We start from the raw sequence: 22,439 nt of genomic DNA, 5'->3' as shown, positions 1-22,439 counted from the left end.
CCCTTGAAACCACTGTTCATTCTATTGTCTCTACTATTTGGACTAATACAGAAAGTCATATAATTGAAATTATACTTCTGTAGGATGTTTAGACTGCTTTGTTTCAATTACCAGTAATCATGTTAGATGGATGCTTCACTTTTTTGACTACAGGGAACATTCATTTTTATCACTGAGTAATATTCCATCATATATATATATTTGACCTTACAGGACATCTTGATTGTTTTCAGATTTTGGAGATTATACATAAAGCTGCTATAAAACATTCATGTATAGGTTTTTGTACAGATCTAAGTTACCAAATCAGCTGAGTACTTAAAGGCACAATTTCTGGACTGAATGGTGAGAGTAAGTTTAGTTTTGCTAAATACGGCCAAACCGTCTTTTGACAGCACCATTTAGAGTCCTCACTAGCAGTGAGTGAGAGTCTTTACTACTCCCCAATATCAGCAGGCTGTGGTATTGCCAGTGTTTAGGTCCTCAGGCATTCTAAGAGGTGTGTAATGGTATATTACTGCAGTTTAAGTTTGCAATTCCCTAATGACAAATGCTGTTGAGCCTATTTTCATATACTTATTTGCCACCTGCATATCTTCTCCATTTCCATTTCTGTTCAGAAGTTGTGCCCAGTTTTTCCATTGGGTGTTATCTTTCTTTAGAAGGGTGTTAATGGTTCTTTGCATATATGAATACTAGTCATTTATAAACATCTATCATAGAGCATATGTTTTATATTTAATGAAGTCCAATTAACAAATGTCTTCTGTCATGGTTCATAATTTGAGTGCTATTTCTAAAAACTGATCACCACAGCACAAACCACCAGTTTTCCTTGGATGTTTTTTCCTAGAAGTATTATACTTTGCACTTTAATTTTGAGTACATGGTTTGTTTTGAGCTAATTTTTGTGAAATGTATACTATGTTTGGCTATATTCATTTTTTGTTTACACCATATTTTAGTTTGCTTGTTGCCAGAATGCAACACATCAGAGATGGATTGGCTTTTAATAAAAGGGGATTTATTTCATTAGTTCTTCAGAGGAAAGGTAGCTAACTTTCAACTGAGTTTCTTCCTCATGTGGGAAGGTTCAGGGTGATCTCTGTTGGCCTTCTTTCCAGGCCTCTGGGTTCCAACAACTTGCCCTGGGGTGATTTCTTTCTGAATCTCCAAAGGCTGGGGCTGAGCTATGAGTGTGAAATGAGGTATGGTGAGCTTATTGGGCTGTGCTACTTTTAGCTCTCTCATTTACACACCAACCAATTAAGTCAAACATCATTCATTAAAGCAGGCACACTTCTTAGCTGACTGCAGATGTAATGAGCAACAGATGAGGTTCACGTACCATTGGCTCATGTCCACAGCAGCAGAGCTAGTTACATCACATGGCCAAGTTGACAACTGAATCTAACTACCACACAAGATATATGCTATTGCCCCATAGCATTTGTTGTAACGATCTTACTTTTCCCATTAAATTGCACTTGCCCCTTTCTCAAAGGCCAATTTATTGCATTTCTGAGGGTCTATTTTTGAGTTTCCTAAAGTATGTTTGTTTGTCTGCTGAATTCTAACAGAGTAGTTCATGTGTCTATTTCACAAATACAACATGGTTTAATCATTGTGTTTTTATCGTTACACTTGAAATCAGGTAGTATTGCATATTCTAGTTGTATATTCTCCAACTTTGTTCATCTTCAGTATTCTCCAGGTAATCTAGGACTTTTGCCTTTCTTTATAAATGTTAAAATTATTTTGTCAAATTTCTACAAACTAACCTCTTGACATTGGGAATGTGATTGAATTGAAAGAATATATCAGATGGAGATAAAATGGAATATTATCGGTATTGAGCATTCTATCAATATAGATGGAAAACATTTATTTCTTTTAAATTTTTACTGTAGTAATCTATACACAACATAAATTTCTCATTCAAGTCACTTTCTTTGTGCTATTTAGCAAGACTAATGACAATAAAAGTATTATACCATCATCAATATCCATGGCCCAACTTTTTCATCACATAGTGCAAAATAGCTGGTCAAATGATTTTTGAATGAAATAAAATAAAGAGCATTTGTAGTGGAACATATTGCCTTGGGATAAAGTTCAAAATTATGGACAAGGATGGCTTGTTAGCAATAGCATCAAAGAGAAACAGGAAGTTTGGTTTACCCTGACATTTTCAGATAAAGGACACTAAATCTGTATATAATTACCAAGAAAAAATTAAGTCAATATATTGCAATACAAACCATACCACTTATGTTAATTTGCTGAGAACTGCTTTTAACTAAACCTGCTTTGCTCTGGTCACTGTTGCAGCAGTTTCATGAGTTACATGGAATTAAAGAACGAAACACGTGTTTCAGAATTTAGCCTCCTGGGACTCTCAGAAGACACTGAAGTGCAGTCCCTCCTATTTGCTCTGTTCCTAATGATGTATCTGGCCACTCTCATTGGAAACCTTCTCATCATCCTGGCCACAATCTTGGATGCCCACCTGCACACACCCATGTACTTCTTCCTTGCTAACTTGTCTTTTACAGACATCTGTTTCACCTCCACCACTGTCCCAAAGATGCTGGTGAACATCCACACAGAGACCAAAACTATAAGTTATCGAAACTGCCTCACCCAGTTGTATTTTTTCATGGTTTTTGGACAATTAGACAACTTACTCTTAACCGTGATGGCCTATGACCATTATGTGGCCATTTGTTACCCACTGCACTACATGATCATCATGAACCTCAGGTTCTGTGATTTCCTGCTGCTGGCATCATGGTTATTTAGTGTTCTGGACTCTCTTTTACAATGTCTAATGGTTTTGCAATTGACTTTTTGTATAGAGTTGGAAATTCCCCACTTTTTTTGTGAACTTACTCAAGTAATTCAACTTGCATGTTCTGACACCTTCCTCAATGACCTATTGAAGTATTTTGCAACCAGAATTCTGGCTGTTATTCCACTCACTGGCATCCTTTTCTCTTACTCTAAGATTGTATGTTCTATTTTGAGAATTTCATCACGTGGGGGCAAGTATAAAGCATTTTCTACCTGTGGGTCTCATCTTTCAGTGGTGACCTTGTTTTATGGAACAGCCCTTGGAGTGTATCTTAGTTCTGCTGCTGTGCAAAATGCAAGGACAAGTGCAATAGTTCCTGTGATGTACACAGTGGTCACTCCCATGCTGAACCCCTTTATCTATAGTCTTAGAAACAAAGACATAAAGCATGCCTTAAGAACAATTTCCAGCTGAGAAAGTCTCTCCTTAGAAGGACGTTTGTCTCAAGTTCAGAAATTTTACTTTTCATTTACATAGGTTAAGTACTGGCAAATGTAAATCAAATTACACTTATCAATATATAAAGGTAATATGCCATTTGCATTATTATTAGAACTTTGTCTCTACATTTCATCCATCAAAAACCCTTTGTATATTGGGTGGTCCATGGTGACTCAGTGGCAGAGTTCTCACGTGCTATGCATGAGAAACAGTTTGATTCCCAATGACTGCCCATGCAAAAAAAAACTTTATATTGTGTATTTTCTATAAATCATTTGACATCTAGAAATGTATTCCTAGAATTCAGTATTGAGCCAGACTCTTCTGCCTGAATATTCAGTTTTAAATGTCAATACAGATCATTAAGGACATATGAAATTATTGTAATCACTGGAGGGGCAAAGGTGTATTACCTCCCTTAAAGAAGAGATGAACTGCACTTGTGTTATATGCTTTTGGCCAAAACCATTTGTCACTTCAAATGCTCTGTACCCAATGCCAGGTTTGTGTTAATCAGCTTTTGAAATAGGGCACATCCTGGACTTGAGTCACCTTATGATTAAGTTTAAATAAGCCACATCCATGTCAATTTATGACTTTCTGCTGTAGAGTTCCCTACAAATTAGATAAGGATATAAGAGACATTACATCCCTTGATTCTTCAATCATTGATTATTTTACTAATCACTGGATTTCTTTCAGGGATACAATTTTGCTCTTTAAAAATTGTTTTTATAGGCATGGACATTTTTTGGTATAGTTCTCTTGGCACTCCCTACAATTGTCACCCTCTTTTACCGATCCTGAAAAGCAATTTGGGTCATTTTTCCATTGCCAACTGTGTCTTTTTAAACTCTTAATGCAAGATATTAGGTAATTGTGAACTTACTCAATTAATTCAACTTGCATGTTCTGACACCTTCCTCAATGATCTATTGAATTATTTTGTTTTACAAAAACACAGATATTTTGTAGGTGTCCTGTGTTCTTTGTGAAGTAGAATACCAATAATGGTATTCATCAGAGCCACTGGCAAATTAAAGTGACATTTTGAGATGAGAGATTGTTCTGAAATAAGGTCCAGTTGGAGGGAAAAAAAGATGTGGTCATTTTTTTATTCACTTTATATCTTTGGTGGAGCTGTGAATTCATTTATTTTGCAATGTATTAACCCAAGGATCAGACTCTGTTTTAGTCATACCCATGTCAGAGCTGTAACTTGCCAGTGAAAAGAGATTTGATTCATGCAGCACTACAGATTTCTTGGTTTTGATTGTTTCATGATCTGGGGATAAAAATTCTCAGTTTGTCATTTTTGATGTCTCTCCAGGGCAATTAAAAGACCCATCTTACTCTGCATGCATTGAGTTTGAATTCTCAGCAAATATTTTATCACATAAACCAGACATTTTTTTCAAAAGTCTTTGATAGGCACTTTCTTTACTGATGACTATAAACAATAGATTGTGAATTATACTTTGCCATTGCTAACCATGCAAAGTTGTATACATTTATCCAAAGTACACAGCATCATTGTGGTCTTCACTTCCAACAAGGTCATGTATCAATTATCAGAACGTTATGCAGGAAGATACATGCATTTGCAATCAGTTCCTGCACCGAATAATTTACTTGCATTGCTTCTTTTCTTTAAGCAGAAATCTCTTTCAAAAAAATCTCTAAAAATTTGCAAAGATATTTAGACCACACAAACAGAGTCCAATATCTTTGAAAAAGTTAGAGGTATGTCTTTCAAGCAGAAAAAACTGGGGAAAAAACACACTAGAAAACAGCCCAGACAGGAAATGTGATACTTCTGTTATCCTCAGGAACACTGTACAATCAAGAAGACTCCACTAAAGTGTTAGATTGGCAAATGCAACATTTTTTGCAATTCAGGTAGCAAGAAGCTCTTAGCATAAGTATTGATTATATATGCACCTGCTAGTTCACTATCCTCTCCAACACAGGATGCAAAACTGGAAGGAGGGAGAAATGCCTGTTAAGGGCCAGTCTACCTCATCCAGTTCACACCATAACATGAAGACGCCATGCTGGATACCCAGCTTACTTGCACTTGAGTGTACTTCATGAGGAAATGTGATTGTATCTCTTTCAAAATTTCCAAAGTCTTCCTGTTTTATTCCCAATACACCCAGCTGATAGACAAGTTCTGAAGAAAAGATATATTGTAGAGCATGTCCTGAGTGAGTAATGGAAACTGTTACTATTCTGCCATATACACGAGCTCTTCAAGCTTTCCTTCTATTACCATTCCAGCAACTTCAGTTTTTCTCAGATGAAAAATATTCCTGGATTTTGTAGTAAAATTGTATTCTTCTCCAGAGCCATTAAATTAAATGATAACAATTATGATTCAACCTGAACTGAGGGGATAGATTTATTCTCACAGAAAATTAAATTGTATTCTTGAAGAATCTATATATGGATACAAGGAAAAATTAATTAAATTGTGTGCTATTGTTGAAAGAACTGCAGCATTGGGTTTTCTTTGAAGGGAAATGTTGAAAAGTCTTTAAAATTTAGATATCTACAAAAGAAATTTTCAGGAATCATGGTGAGAGATAAACACCATGTTACAGAGGAAAATACTATTATTTTTCCAGGAGAAATAGGGGATTTGATTCTTGTCTTCAAAATTTCAATGCTGCATTATATAGAAGGAGGAGAAGACTCATTTTGAGTCAGTATGCTCTGTTCAATAGTATTCCATTGGATACATCCAATAGTTATTTATTGGGACCCTTCCATGCAAAATATAATGCATACAAAAGAGATGCATGCTTTCTGTTGGAAGATTAATTGTCAAGAGTAGAATTTAGAATAAACACTGTCAGAAACAGGGAACACGACAAATTCATACACTGTAGAAAGCAGTAACAGAGCCCTCACCACTAAGAATGCACCATAAAAATGTAGCCAGTGTCAAAGGGCATGTATGTAATACAAAGGAAGAATGAATCTTTCCACCCGTGTCAAGAGGTGAGTTTTAAGAGAAGCAAATGACAGAGTTCCAATGCTGGATAAGACAGACTTGGACAACATCTCCTAGTGGTCTTCCACCAATGACAGCATTCTCATTTTCCCTTCAATTTCAGATCACCTTCCTCAGAAGTATCGGCTACAACCATGTACTTCTGAGATAAATCATGCAAAGTCAGATTATTGATCTGTTTTATCTCTTTAAGTTTTGAAAAGATGTTTTTGTTTTTCTCTGTTACCTTGGGTGGAAATAATCAGTGGAACAAAAGACTCACTTGAATTAACCAGAGAAGTTCTCTTGTGCTGTAGGTAAGGAATATGATGGGAAAATGTACAAACATAAATTTGTTTTATTGTCTAATGTATTTTTCAGGATTCTGCTTTGGTTTGTTTTGCAGCTAATTTTCTCTGAGGTTCAGTTCAGGGAAAATTTAAATTTTCATAAATATATATTTCAACGCTTGATGCTGTATTTGATTTGTTTTTATTTTATTATAAGTTGCTGTTTAAAAAACTCATGCATAAAATACAGATTCACATACACCACCACTCCATCAAATTGTATATGGATGGCTGTGGAGAGTTTGTTGAAATGGATGATAACACATTTTTGTAACTCTACTTCTTTGTTAACAGTAGTTAACAGTTTTAAAAGTTGATGAAATATTATCAAAGCAGTACTATAATGATTGTCCATAGTTTACATATGGGTATTGCATTAGTTAGGGTTCTCTGGAGAAACAGAATCAACAGGGAACACTTGCAAATATAAAATTTATAAAAGTGTATCACATGACTGCAGGAACACAGAGTCCAAAATCTGCAGGGCAGGCTGTGAAGCTGATGATTCTGGTGAAGGATCTGGACGATCTCCACAGGAGAGTTTCATCAGCTGAAACAGGAAAAGCTTGTCTCTTCTGAATCCTCCTTAAAAGGCTTCCCATGATTAAATTTAAGCATCACTCATTGCAGAAGACACTCCCTTTGGCTGAATACAAATGGATGATTACAACTGTGGATGCAGCTGACATGATCATGATCTAATTCTATGAAATGTCCTCATTGCAACAGACAGGCCAGAACTTGCCCAACCAGACAAACAGGTACCACAACTTGGTCAAGTTGACACATGAACCTGACCATGACAGTCTACCCCTTGTCAATTTGGCAGCTATATATATACCACCTTAAACCATGAAGCAATTTCCAAATAAAAAAATAAAACACATCTTTTCTTTTTCCTAACAATACTCAACTGTCCTGCATATAACTGGAAACACATTAAATCTCTCCAGAATAGGGCACAAATCCTTGGGCAGCATTCATTCTTAAACTTGATATCTTACAACTTAAATAGTATAACATGAACAAAACAGCATTACAGTCCTCGTTTCTGTAACTGATCACGTGGTCGAAGGTTATATTTATCACTACCTTCTTGGACTACCATTCCATGTTCCCTTTACTCTCAGCAAGCACTTCAGCTGTCTGTGGCTCTTTGCCTGGTAGGGTGACCCAAACCTTCATTCCTGAAGTTTCAGAGCCATTAGTAGTCCTGCCTGGATTGTGTTGTTGCAGTTTTCCATTGATTTTAATCACAGGGCATGGTAGTACTAAAAGATGTCCTAGGGGACCTCCTATATTCCAGGAAAACTCTTCTTTACCCCCATTATGTAGTTGCAGTCTTACTTCCCCCTGATAGACAGGGTCAATCACCCCAGACAATAATGTAATTCCCTTCTTGGCTTGTTGATTCAGTGGCATAAGTAGCCAAAAGTGACTGGGAGGCAGTCTTAGATTCCAGTTCAATGGAATCACTGTTGTTTCTCCTCATGAAAGCACTCCCCATTTTGGAACTAAAACTTGTAGACCGGCAGAGCTCAGGGTCACAGGGACAGGAAGCAAAAATTTTCCTAGTGGATCACTAGGATAATAGTGAGTGGTGCCACTCCCATTTCCACATCTTGGTTCCTGGATCCATGGATCGTGACTATGGGAGAAACAGCACCATACAGCGGACACTGATTCAGGGAATATACAGCTTCCTGGAGAACATTACCTCAGCCTTTCAAGGTATTGCCACCTAGTTGGCACCATAATTGAGTTTTCAAAAAGCCATTCCACTGTTCTATCAACCCAGCTGCTTCTGGATGATGGGGAACATGGTAAGGTGGGAGACTTCTATAAGCATGTTCCGATTGCCATACTTAATTTGCTGTGAAGTGTGTTCCTTGATCAGAAGCAATGCTATGTGAATACGATGATGATGGATAAAGCATTCTGTAAGCACACGGATGGTAATTTTGCCAGAAGTATTGTGTGCAGGGAAGGCAAACCCATATCCAGAATATGTGTCTATTCCAGTTAGAACAAATAACTGCCCCTTGCATGAAGGGAGCGGTCCAATGTAATCAACCTGCCACCATGTAGCTGAATAGTCACCTCAGGGAATTGTGCCATATCAGGAACTGAGTGTAGGTCTCTGCGGCTGGGAGATTGGGCACTCAACAGTGGCTGTAGCCAAGTCAGCATGGGTGAGTGGAAGTCCATGTTGTTGAGCCCATGCATAGCCTCCACTCCTACCACCATGACCACTTTGTTCATTAGCTCATTAGGCACTGACAGGAGTTGCTGGGGAAAGAGGCTGACTGGTATGCACAGGATGGGTCATCTTATCCACTTGACTATTAAAACCTTCCTCTGCTGAAGTCACCCTCTGGTGTGCATTCAAATGGGACACAAATATGTTCATGTTTTTAGCCCACTAAGAAAAATCTAACCACATACTTCTTCCTCAGACCTCTTTGTCACCAATTTTCCAATTATGGTCTTTCCAAGTTCCTGACCATCCAGCCAAACCCTTAGCAACAGCCCATGAATCAGTATACAAATGAACCTCTGGCCAGTTTTCCTTCCAACAAAATGGACAACCAGGTGCACTGCTTGAAGTTCTGCCCACTGGGAAGGTTTCCCCTCACACTTTCTTTTAAGAACACCTCAGAAAGGAGTTGTTACGCTGCAGTTGTCCACTTTTGGATGGTACCAGCATATCGTGTTGAACCATCTGTAAGCCAGGCCCAAGTTTTTTTCTTCTTAAGTCAATTCACTGTAAGGAACTCCCCAAGAGGCCATAGCTCTGGTCTGGGAAAGAGTAAGTAATGTGGCAAGAGTGTAGACCATGGGCATTTGGGTCACTTCTTCATGTAACTTACTTGGGCCTGGAGGACATGCTCTGGCCCTATCTGGTTTATACAATTTCCATTTTGCAATAGAGTGCTGCTGTGCATGCCCAACTTTATGGCTTGGTGGGTCAGACAACACCCAGCTCATGATAGGCAACTCAGGTCTCATGGTAACTTTGTGGCCCATGGTTAAGCATTCAGTCTCTACCAAGGCCAAGTAGCAGGCCAAAAGCTGTTTCTCAAAAGGACAGTAGCTATCTGAAGTAGATGTTAAGGCTTTGCTCCAAAATCCTAAGGGTCTGCATTGTGATTCCCCTATAGGGGCCTGACAAAGTCTCCAGGCATCATCTCTATTTGCCACTGACACTTCCAGCACCATTGGATCTGCTAGATTATATGGTCCAAGCAGCAGATCAGCTTGTACAGCAGGCTGGACCTGTTTCAGAGTCTCCTCTTTTTCAGATCCCCACTAAAAATTAGCAGCTTTTCTGGTCACTCGATAAATGGGCTGGAGTAGCACACCCAGATGAGGAATATGTTGTTGCCAAAATCCAGAAAGACCAACTAGTAATTGTGTTTCTTTTTTTGGTCATAAGAGGGGCCAGATGTAGCAACTTATCCTTCACCATGAAAGGGATATCTCATCATGCACCACACCACTGGACACCTAGAAACTTCACTGAGGTGGAAGTCCCCTGTATTTTTCTTGGATTTATCTCCCATCCTCTGACACACAAATGCCTTACCACTAAGTCTAGAGTAGTAGAGTTCTTGCTCACTAGGTCCAATCATATCATCAATATAATGGACCAGTGTGATGTCTCATTGGAGGGAGAAACGATCAAGGTCCCTGCGGACAAGATTATGACATAGGGCCAGAGAGTTGATATACCCCTGAGGTAGGACAGTGAAAGCATATTGCTGACCTTGCCAGCTGAAAGCAAACTGTTTCTGGTGGTCCTTACTAACAGCTATTGAGAGAAAAGCATTTTCCAGATCAATAGCTGCATACCAGGTACCAGGGGATGTATTGATTTGTTCAAGCAATGATACTACATCTGGAACAGCACCTGCAATTGGAGTTACCACCTCGTTGAGCTTATGGTAATCTACTGTCATCCTCCAAAACCCATCTGTTTTCTGCACAGGCCAAATAGGAGATTTGAATGGGGATCTGGTAGAAATCACCATCCCTGCATCCTTCAAGTCCTTAAGAGTGGCAGTAATCTCTGAAATCCCACCAGGAATCCAGTATTGCTTCTGATTTACTATTTTGCTATGTAGGGGGAGTTCTAGTGACTTTCACTTGGACTTTCCCACCATAATAGCCCTCACTGCATGAGTTAAATAGGCAATGTGGGGCTTCTGCCAGTTGCTCAGTATGTCTATACCAGTTATACATTCTGGAACTGGGGAAATAACTACAGCATGGGTCTGTGGACCCACTGGACACACTGTGAGAAGAACCTGAGCTAAAACTCCATTGATCACCTGGCATGCATAAGTTTCCTCTGTGACTGGTAAACCAGAGTGATGCTTTGGGTCCCCTGGAATTAATGTCACTTCTGAACCAGTGTCTACTAATCCCCAAAATATCTGATCATTTCCTTTTCCCCAATGCACAGTTACCCTGGTAAAAGTCCATCAGTCCCCTTGGGGAAGTCTTGCAGAATAATTAACAGTATAAATTTGTGGTAGTGTAACAGGGCTCTCCCCCAAAATGTACCTGGCCTCCCCTTCCTTCAAGAGGCTCTGGGTCTGTAAACTGTTTCAAGTCTGGAAATTGATTAAGGGGCCGTGCCTCTGTGTTTTTCTAATTCAGGTTAGACTTCTGTTCACTTGACCTGGAACTCTTTCATTTATACAGCTCAAACAAGAATTCAGTAGATTGTCTTTGTATTGTATTTCTAGGTATCCCATGATTTACTAGCCAATGTGACAAATCTCTGTGAGTCATATAATTTTAATGCCTGCTTTGAGTTTGCTGTCTATCATAATAGCCACTTCTACCCTCTCTTTGGCGATTAAGTGCTGCCACCTGACTTCTGCCAACTCAGGATCCCATCATCCCCATTGTGTTTAAGAATTCCAGCTCAGTGACAGCAGTTCCCACAGTAATATCTGACCTACAGAAAAATGCAACCACAGAGCTTTTCAGGGATGATGATGCTAGTCTCACAAATTTATTTCTCATTGTTCTGGTAAAAGGTTTATCCTCTGGACATTCCTGGGGTGTAAGAGCAGGCTTTGCATTGTAAATCCACTCCAACATTGCAATCTCTCTAAACCTCTGGATCCCCTCATCTACATTATACCAGGGAAGTTCTGGCATTTCATCCTCAGGTAATGTTGACCACCTTCTGATCCATGTTTCAACCAACCATCCAAACAAACTGTTTGCTGACCCCCTGAGCTATAACATTGAATGCTGAATATCTGCTTAGTGGGCCCACATCAATAAATTCAGCCTGATCCAACCTTATATTCCTCTCACCATTATACCACTCCCTTAAAATCCATTGCCACACATATTCCCCAAATTTCTGTCTATATAAAATGAAAAACTCATGCAGTTCTTTTGGAGTATAATGTACCTCCTCATGTGTGATTCTTTGTACCTCACCTTTAGAGGCCTGTTGGGACTTTAGTCTAATTATAGGTCTGGAAGAAATGAGGGGTGGGGGTGGGCCATGAAAAGAATTAGAAACATCTTCCAAGCCATTTGCTTCAGGGCCTCCATTTGCAGTTTCATCTTGTGAAACAAGATTAATCACTCTATTAGTAATCCCTTCAGGTGGAGGTTGGGTGACAAACTCCTCAAGGCAGGCTGAAGGTGGGGCAGTTATGTCCTCAGGGAAAACTATTACAGGGTTATCTAGAGAAGACTCAGCATGATCTAGGGTTTTGACCACATCCCTGAGATCATTATCAATCCATATGTCACCATCCTATTTTTCATGGTCCCACTCATTTCCAATCAATGGTCTCACTTTAATGGCAGACACCATGAAATATTGAAATTTCAGTTGATGTTATAAAGTTGCTACTCTAACAGTACGATTCTGAGTTTGATTTTCAGAGATCTCAAGTCTACAGCTACAGGAAATAAGATTTTCCTTCAGGATACTCATAGAAACATCTACATCTGTCAGACAGCGCTTAAGCTTCTCATTTGAAGCCTAGAACCCATCCCTTTCACTCCTTGATGCAGTCAGTGTATCTAACAACAACCAATCAACATCTCTATATAATTATAAGTTGAGTTAATATCACCATTGCAGAAATAACTTTCTAGTGGACATGCTTTAAGATTGAGATAATATTAGGAATTCCACAGAAAGGAAAGTTTAATACTTCAACCTTTTCTCCCAGTCACTCAAGGGGACTTTACAAATGCTTTTTTATTTTCTGCCCACAATACTATGGAATGTGTCAGGGTATTATGTTCATCTGTACAGAAAAACAAAGTCTTACTCCCTATTCAGGAATTGAAAGAAGTGGTGGCCTCCATGAGATGGATCAGTATGAAAACATGGCTTTTCTAGAATACATAATCCTTTCAAACCAGAAAAGACACTATTGAATATTTGGTCTTTCACTGCTGGCTTATTTCACTCAATATTATGTTCTCAAGTTTCACTCATCTTGCTGCATGGCTTACAGCTTCATTCCTTCTTGAAGCTGCTCAATGTTCCATCATATGTATGCACCACAGGTTGTCCTTCTATTCCTTAGTCAATGTTCTCTTAAGCCTCCTCCACCCATTGCAAATCATGACTATTGCCACCATGAACACCAGTGTGCAAATGTATATTCATGACCCTGCTTTCAGTTCTTCCACCTGCTTACCTTATATTGGGATTGCAGGATCATAGGGCAACCCTATACTTATCCTCCTATGGAACCAGCACACTGCCCTGCAGAAGGGCTGCACCATTCTACTTCCCTACCAATAGTGTCTCTCCACATTTTCTCCAGCACTTGTATAGTTCAGTTTGTCTGTTTTAATGCAATTTTATTGTGATATATTCACATGCCATATCATCATCCAAGGCATACATTCAGTGTTCATGGTATCATCCTATAGCTCTGCACTGATCATCACAACCTATTTTCACACATTTTTATTACTCCATGAACAAGAAAAATAAAAATAAAAGTATTGGGATAGCCACCCCAGCTCATTTTGTGTTGTAGTTTGTGTATATGTTTTTCCAGCCCTTCACTGTCATTCTCATTGTTTCCTTTGGTCTAAGGAAAGCCTTTAGATAGATCATACATTTCATGCATTCTGCCAATCTGCATATTTTGATGAATGCATTAATCCATTCACACTTTTTACACTATAAAGGCAATTATCACATCGAATATTTTATCCTTTTATTTTTGCATGCCATCCTTATATTTGCCTTTCATTTACCCTTTTAATTACACTTTATTTCTATGCTCTCCTCCAAGCTTCTCTCTTTTTCTTTTGGCCTGCAGAACTCCCTTTAATATTTCTTGAGAGAGAAATATTTCCTGTTTAAGTGTGACTATTTTATGCTGTATATATGTGAGGGACAGTTTTTCCAGATAAAGAATTCTCATCTGCAGTTTCTCTCCTTCAGAGAGAAATACAAAATATCATTGCCTTCTCCATGGATTCTTATGAGAAATGGGTCTTAGTTTTATTACAGTCTTTTGTATATGATGAATTGCTTTTCTCCTGCTGCTTTCAGGATTCACTCCTTTTACATTTGTCATTCTTGTTAGCATTTGTACTAGTTTAAGCCTGTTAGAATTAATTCAGTTTCAAATATGTTGTGCTTCCTCGGTATTTGCATTTATGTTGTTCCTAAAACTTGGGAAATTTCAGCCAAAATTCCCTCAAATATTTTTTCTACTCCTTTTCAATTTTCTTATCCTTCTGGAACACCCATGAGCATATGTTTATACATTTCATGATGTCATTTATTTCCCTGAGACACAGCTCTTGTTTTCCCATCTTATCTCCATCTCTACAGTCTATAAATTTCTATATCCTATCCTCTAGTTTGCCAATCCTTTCTACTGCAAGTTCAAAATATGCTGTCATGTTCCTCTAGAATACATTTAATCTCTTCTATTGTCCTTTCATTCCCCAGAGTTCTGTTACCTTTCTTTTAATTGTTTCAAATATTTTATTCAACCCTCTCAGAGTCCCAAGATTCATTTCATCAGAGATGGAAAAGTTGATCCTCATTCACATGGTATTACACTTCACCAGGACTTCAATACCACCCTTGGATGCATTATTTATTTCCATGACTCTTTGTTGTTTGACAGCAGACACAATATATTACTCTTTCTTTTTTCTTTCTTGGAATGTAGTTTAATGATAGCCATATAGTATTGCTGAATACATATTGTTGAATGACTGAAAATAAATAGTTGTGTGAGTTGAACAGATATTGCTAACTTTGGGGGAGAAAGTAAAAGCAGTGAAACAAGCAGAAATATTGTTGAGAGAAGGCACCACTGTAAATAATATTGAATATCAGAAGCTAAAAATCACAGACTATGGATATTTTACTGCTCACAGAATCTCTACCCTGAATGAGTGATAGGGAACTCACTATGGGAAAACTTGCAATACTTGAGTCCACAGCTAAAGAGAGATGAAAATCTACTGGGTTAAGAGATGAACAAATAGCTCCAAAGATTTCTCCCAAGGGTCAAAATAGACCCAAGTTTTCACTTCTTTACCTTTTTTCCCCTCCAGAGAGCTAATATCTTAGGGAACAGAGAGAAAAAAGAATACTTCATTAATGAGGCTCATGGGAATTAAATTCATAAAGGCATGGAAACATAAGTGTTTTGACTACACTATCTCAAGCCAGGATTACCAATTTCTGCTGAGGTGGAAACACAACCTTATAGAGACCTCAAGAGTATTTACATATTCCTGCAATTCCTGGGAGCAGTGCTTCCAACTTCATCCATCATTCAGGGAAGACTTGGCATTGGTGAACTCAGAATCTTCTTTGATAACTTCTGGGTGAGACATAGAGTCTGGTCATGAGTGTGCAGAATGTATTATGAGTCCAGGACTCCATTTATTGAGAGTAACTTTAGGGGCATCAACAAGAATAATACAGAATGATAATCACCCAGCATCCTACCCAGGTAAAAAGCTTGTCGTTGAGGGAGATGATGAATACACTAAATCATCTTTCCCGGATCTGTCTCATCTAATGTCAGCTCACACTCATGGGCTTCCTTCATGGAAGTGAATTGTTGACCACATCCATCAATTTTTTCTTCAAATCATTCCACACAAGCCCCTTTATTAATTCCTTCATGGTAGGCACTATTACTCTCAGAATAAATGAATGAGTAAGACAGTGTTTTTTATTTCAAAGAGATTACATCTAAATATGACAACAAACATAGAAATGAGCACATGCAATATCCTGAGGTGGAAACTGATGCCCTGGTGAAGTGGATCCAAAGTTTGGACTCATCTGTTGAGGTTCATGAAGGCTTCCCAAGGGTGCTGGGAATTGAACTAACCCAGGCAGGAGGAAAATTTTCATTACATTAGCAATTTTAAGAGAAGAAGAGGATATAAACCCACCAAGAAGAGAAAACAGGGACACAAATGTGCAAGCCATGTAACTGTAAAGTGTGGTTAGGTTTAAAAGTAGATCTTAATACCTGATCACAATGAGAGGAAGAGTGTGAGAAAAGCAACATTAGCTTGGGAAGGTTGTCAGCAGCCACATTGCAGAGAGCTTTGTGTTTTGTCCAGAAGATTAATGTTCATGTTTGAAGTTATTGGACAGTCATTGCAGGGTTTTTAGAAGATGATGTTCAAGAAAATTCCTTCCATGAAGAATGCTCTGGATCAGTTTCAGTTGTCAAATTCCTGGGAAATGATGAGGGCTGGAAATAGTACATTGGCAGTGGGCTTGGAGGTTTGGGGAATGAATATGGGTGGAGTTGAATCACAGTGTATAAAAATATTCTTAATTAATACTAAGCCCATTGTTGGACACTATATAGTCATTATTTTTAATTATCTCAATTATTATATGGAATTAGTATCTCTGTTCTGATCTAATGGGTGATGAGTTGAGACTTACAGCAGAGTCATATCCTTTTCCATGGCTTATAACCACATCTGGAATGAAGATCAGAGTTGCTTTCCTAGGGTTTGGCATTTCACTAATAGCTTTACTTTTTAATAAATGTATTTTAAAAACAATGTGAGACTTACAGGAAAATTGCAAGAATAGTAGAAACAGATTCAAAAACATCACATCCAGTTTCGTGTATTCTGAACATCTTCCATACACAATACCACATTTTGTCTGCTTGTTATAAACAATGGTTTCTCAGACTCTGCTTGTTTTTCATGACCCATTTTTTTTTTCAGGGGTGCTGGTCAACTACATTGTAAAAAATCCGTAAGTTGGAATTTGTATGATGATATCCTCATGATTAGACTGGGATTATGTGTTATGGAGAAAAACACCAGAGATAAAATTCTATTTTCTTTGCATTATGTATCCAGGGTACATCTCATCAATGTGACTCTTCACTGTTGATGTTGACATTCATCAACAATGTTGGTCAGGTTTCCTCCCTTCAAAGTTCTTCATTGCCCTGCTTTTCCATATATCACCTTTGAAAGGGTATTAATATGTGAAATCCACACTTCAGGAGTGGGAATTAACTTCACCTTCCTGAGACAGCAGTATCTACATAAATTAGTGGAATGCATTTGCATAGGAGATTTTTGTCTTCTTCCTCATATTATAAATAATGTATTTAAATCACTATTGATTCATGACATTTATTTTGTATTTTGGGTCATGATACAATACTACTTTATTCTGTTGTGAGGTTTATTTCAGTTTGGGAAATGGGCTATCTTTCAGAAGTGCTTGGGTCTCTTGGATTTATCCCAATCATTGAATGCTTCATTTTAGTACCTACTTAATTTCTGGTAGTGCAAAATGCTCCAGGCTCTTCCTGTACATTTCTATTCCAGGTCTAGGGTCAGCCATTTCTTCTAGGAAACTTTTATTGATGGATTGTGTTAAAACAAAGGTCTGGGCACTATGTTTGCTCCATGTTACTAAGACATATAGGTGCTGTCCACTACAGAGTAAGAAAATATATGTGTGTCAGCCAAGTTGTGCATATATGCACACCCATAAATATGTCTACATGTAACCCTCTATCTATATTAACCTACTCATGTGGATATGTCTCACTGTAAACCATTACCAGGCAGAACATTCTAGCCTCCTCACCTTGCTTATGGTTAACCACCCATTCTGCAGAGGGAAACATTTTCTTCTCACTTGCCATCATCTTCTTAATTGCTTGATTTCAATACCCATGTGCAGATGTGACAGAATTGTCAACCTACACTTTGGTGAGACAAACTTAATCCTCTAAAATACAGTACTGATGATTTCTGTCCCCTTTATTTTCCAGACTCCTTTCATATCCTGTATTACCATTTCAGCACGTTTTCCTCTCATCCCCTCAGTAAGCATGTTCCATATATTTGTAATACAATTAGATTGTTTTATCACATTTTGCATTTCATCCTGGCATTCTTATGATCTTGACAATTAATCTCTATTTTTGCATATACTAAGGGTTGTTCTTTGTTTTGTAAAGGTCAGTGTGTTTTAATACATGCATGAAGTCATGTGTCTATAATTATAGGATTATGCAGAATACATTCACTGCTCTAAAAATTGCTCTCTGATTCACCTATTCCACCTTCTTTCCTCTTCCCAGTCCCTTGGCAACCAGCCATCATTTTATTGTCTTTATTTGGACTAATACAGAAAGTCATATCATTGAAATTATATTTATGGAGAATATTTAAACTGGTTTGATTCAATTATCAGTAATCATTTATGATGTATTCTTGACTTTTGTGACTTGAGGGAACATTCATTTTTATCACTGAATAATATACCATTGTATAAACATAGCAGAGTGTGCTTATCCATTCACCTTGAAGGACATCTAGGTTGCCTTCCGATTTTGGAGATTATACATAAAGCTGCCATAAAACATTCTTGTGTAGGTTTTTTGTGTGGACACAAGTAGTCAAACCAGCTGGTTATCTAAAGGCACAATTTCTGGACTGAATGGTAAAATTATGTTTAGTTTTACTAAATACTGCCAAACTGTACTTTGGCTGCACCATTTTGTGTTCTCACTAGTGGAGAATGAGTCTAAATGGCTCCCCATGATCATCAGCCCGTCGTATTGTCAGTGTTTAGGTCCTCAGGTATTCTAAGGGGTGTGTGATGGTATATCAGTGCAGTTTAATTTTGCAATTCCCTACTGACAAATGACTGAACATCTTCTCACATATTTATTTACCATTTGCATATCTTCTTAATTTCAGTTTCTGTTCAGATTTTTTGCCCATTTTTCAATTGGGAGTCTCCTTTCTTATTGTTGGGTGTTAAGAGTTCTTTGTATATTAGACAGAAATCATTTATCAATGTCTTTCACATAGCATAATTTTTATATTTTAATAAAGTCCAATTTTTAAATATTCTGCTCTCATGGATCATGATTTGGGTGCTATTTCTAAAACCTCATCACCAAAGTACAGGCCACCAGATTTTCTTGGATGTTTTATTCTAGAAGTATTATAATTTGCATTTTAATTTTGAGTACAGGATTCATTTTGAGTTAACTATTGTAGAATATATACAGAGCTTGGCTATGTTCCTTTTCTGTTTACCATGTGTGTATGTCATTGTTCCACAGAATTTGTTGAAAAGATCATACTTTTTCCATTAAATTGCTCTTGCCCCTTTGTCAAAGGCCAGTTGGCTCTGCTTCTGTGGGTCTGTTTTTGAGTTACCCAACTTTTGATTGTGAGTCTACTAAGTTCTCTTAGATTTGTTCATGTGTTTATTTCACCAATACATAGTTTGATCATCACATCTGTATGGTTAGGCTTGAAATCTGGTAGTATTGTTTGTACAACCTTGGCTTTTTTTCAATATTGTTTTGGCAATCTAAGACTTTTGGCTTTCCCTTTAAAATTTAGAATTATTTTGTCAATATCTATAAGCTGGATTCCTGCCATTAAGGATGGGATTGAGCTGAAAGTATAGATCAGGTGGAGATGAAATAGAATGCTAACAATATTGAACTTTCTATTCATAAAGATGGAAAATTTTACTTATTTAAAATTGTAGTGTAGTGATCTATATACAACTTAAAATTTCACAGTCTAACTATTTTCAAGGGTGCAATTTAGTAATATTGATTACAAAAATACCAATATGCATGTCACAACTTTTTCATTACATAGTGTAGAATAACTGGTCAAGTGATTTTTGAATAAAATAAAGTCTAAGAGCTTTTGCAGTGGAGCATATTACCTTGGGAAAAAGTTTAAAATTATGAACAAAGAAGGCATGAGAAGAACAGCGTAAAGGAGAAGGAGGAACATGTTTTTACCCTGATATTTTGAGATAGAGGGCACTAATTCTGTATATAATTAATAAAAAAAAATTCAATATATTTGCAATACAAACCATAGAATTTATGTTAATATGCTGAGAGCTGCTTCTACCTAAATCTGCCTTGCTTTGGTCTCTGTCCTGCAGTTTCATGAATTACATGGAATCAGAGAATGAAACACGTGTTTCAGGATTTATCCTCCTGGGACTCTCAGAAGACATAGAAGTGCAGCCTCTTCTATTTGCTCTTTTCCTGATGATGTACCTGACCACTATCATTGGGAACCTGCTCATCATCCTGGCCACTATCTCTGATGTCCATCTGCACACACCCATGTATTTCTTCCTTGCTAATCTGTCTTTTGCAGACATCTGTTTCACCTCCACCACTGTCCCAAAGATGCTGGTGAACATCCAGACAGAGACCAAAACTATAAGTTATGGAAACTGCCTCATCCAGATGTATTTTTGCATGGTTTTTGGAATATTAGACAACTGCTTCTTAACTGTGATGGCCTATGACCGTTATGTGGCCATCTGTCACCCACTGCACTACATAGTCATCATGAACCCCAGGCTCTGTGGTCTCCTGCTGCTGTCATCATGGATATTGAGTGTTCTGGACTCTCTTTTACATGGCCTAATGGTTTTGCGATTGACTTTCTGTACACAGTTGAACATTCCCCACTTTTTTTGTGAATTTACTCAAGTAATCCAACTTTCATGTTCTGAAACCTTCCTGAATGACCTAGTGATGTATTTTGCAACTGGAATTCTGGGTGGTATTCCACTCACTGACATCCTTTTCTCTTACTCTGAGATTGCATGCTCTATTTTGAGAATTTCATCACATGGAGGCAAGTATAAAGCATTTCCTACCTGTGGGTCTCATCTTTCAGTGGTGTCCTTGTTTTTTTTTTTATTTTATTTTTTATTTTATTTTTTATTTTTTTATTAACGGAAAGAAAAAAAAAGAAATTAACACAACATTTAGAAATCATACCGTTCTACATATGCACTCAGTAATTCTTAACATCATCACATAGATGCATGATCATTGATTCTTAGTACATTTGCATCGGTTTAGAGGAACTAGCAACACAACAGAAAAAGATATAAAATGTTAATATAAAGAAAAGAAATAAAAGTATTAATAATAGTAAAAAACAACAACAACAAACAAACAAACAAGCAAACAAAAACAAAAAAAACCCTATAGCTCAGATGCAGCTTCATTCAGTGTTTTAACATGATTACTTTACAATTAGGTATTATTGTGCTGTCCATTTTTGAGTTTTTGTATCTAGTCCTGTTGCACAGTCTGTATCCCTTCAGCTTCAATTACCCATTGTCTTACCCTGTTTCTAACTCCTGCTGAACTCTGTTACCAATGACATATTTCCAGTTTATTCTCGAATGTCCGTTCACATCAGTGGGACCATACAGTATTTGTCCTTTAGTTTTTGGCTGGATTCACTCAGCATAATATTCTCTAGGTCCATCCATGTTATTACATGGTTCATAAGTTTATCTTGTCTTAAAGCTGCATAATATTCCATCGTATGTATATACCACAGTTTGTTTAGCCACTCTTCTGTTGATGGAGATTTTGGCTGTTTCCATCTCTTTGCAATTGTAAATAACGCTGCTATAAACATTGGTGTGCAAATGTCCGTTTGTGTCTTTGCCCGTAAGTCCTTTGAGTAGATACCTAGCAATGGTATTGCTGGGTCGTATGGCAGTTCTATATTCAGCTTTATGAGGAACCACCAAACTGCCTTCCACAGTGGTTGCACCCTTTGACATTCCCACCAACAGTGGATAAGTGTGCCTCTTTCTCCGCATCCTCTCCAGCACTTGTCATTTTCTGTTTTGTTGATGATGGCCATTCTGGTGGGTGTGAGATGATATCTCATTGTGGTTTTGATTTGCATTTCTCGAATGGCCAGGGACATTGAGCATCTCTTCATGTGCCTCTTGGCCATCCATATTTCTTCTTCTGGTAGGTGTCCGTTCAAGTCTTTTTCCCATTTTGTAATTGGGTTGGCTGTCTTTTTGTTGTTGAGATGAACAATCTCTTTATAAATTCTGGATACTAGACCTTTATCTGATATGTCGTTTCCAAATATTGTCTCCCATTGTGTAGGCTGTCTTTCTACTTTCTTGATGAAGTTCTTTGATGCACAAAAGTATTTAATTTTTTTTTTTTTTTTAAAGGAAAGACAGAGAGAAGGAAGGAAGGATAGAAGGAAGGAAGGAAGGAAGAAAGGGAAACATTTTTAAACATTTTCTTGTTTTATTGTATTCTGTTTCTCCGTTTTTGTTACATGGGCTGGGGCCGGGAATCGAACCGAGGTCCTCCGGCATAGCAGGCAAGCACTTTGCCCGCTGAGCCACCGCGGCCCGCCCAAAAGTATTTAATTTTGAGGAGCTCCCATTTATTTATTTCTTTCTTCAGTGCTCTTGCTTTAGGTTTAAGGT

The 22,439-nt window shown here is 37.7% G+C and overlaps 1 protein-coding gene and 1 pseudogene across 1 annotated transcript; both read left to right on the top strand.

Moving 5' to 3' along the window:
* The first annotated feature begins 2,347 nt into the window (after positions 1 to 2,347).
* On the top strand, positions 2,348 to 3,268 carry LOC143679201 (olfactory receptor 7A10-like). The gene has a single exon (XM_077155813.1). It carries the CDS (start codon positions 2,348 to 2,350, stop codon positions 3,266 to 3,268), a length of 921 nt encoding a protein of 306 aa, XP_077011928.1.
* Positions 3,269 to 20,118: 16,850 nt separating this feature from the next.
* LOC143679200 (olfactory receptor 7A17-like) lies at positions 20,119 to 21,649 on the top strand (annotated as a pseudogene).
* The last annotated feature ends 790 nt before the right edge of the window (positions 21,650 to 22,439 follow it).

Source organism: Tamandua tetradactyla, chromosome 4 (genome assembly GCF_023851605.1).
Source record: "Tamandua tetradactyla isolate mTamTet1 chromosome 4, mTamTet1.pri, whole genome shotgun sequence".
NCBI classification, from domain to species: Eukaryota; Metazoa; Chordata; class Mammalia; order Pilosa; family Myrmecophagidae; genus Tamandua; species Tamandua tetradactyla.
The sequence above is the reverse complement of the archived record's forward strand: the minus strand, read 5'-3'. Positions and strand labels throughout refer to the sequence as shown.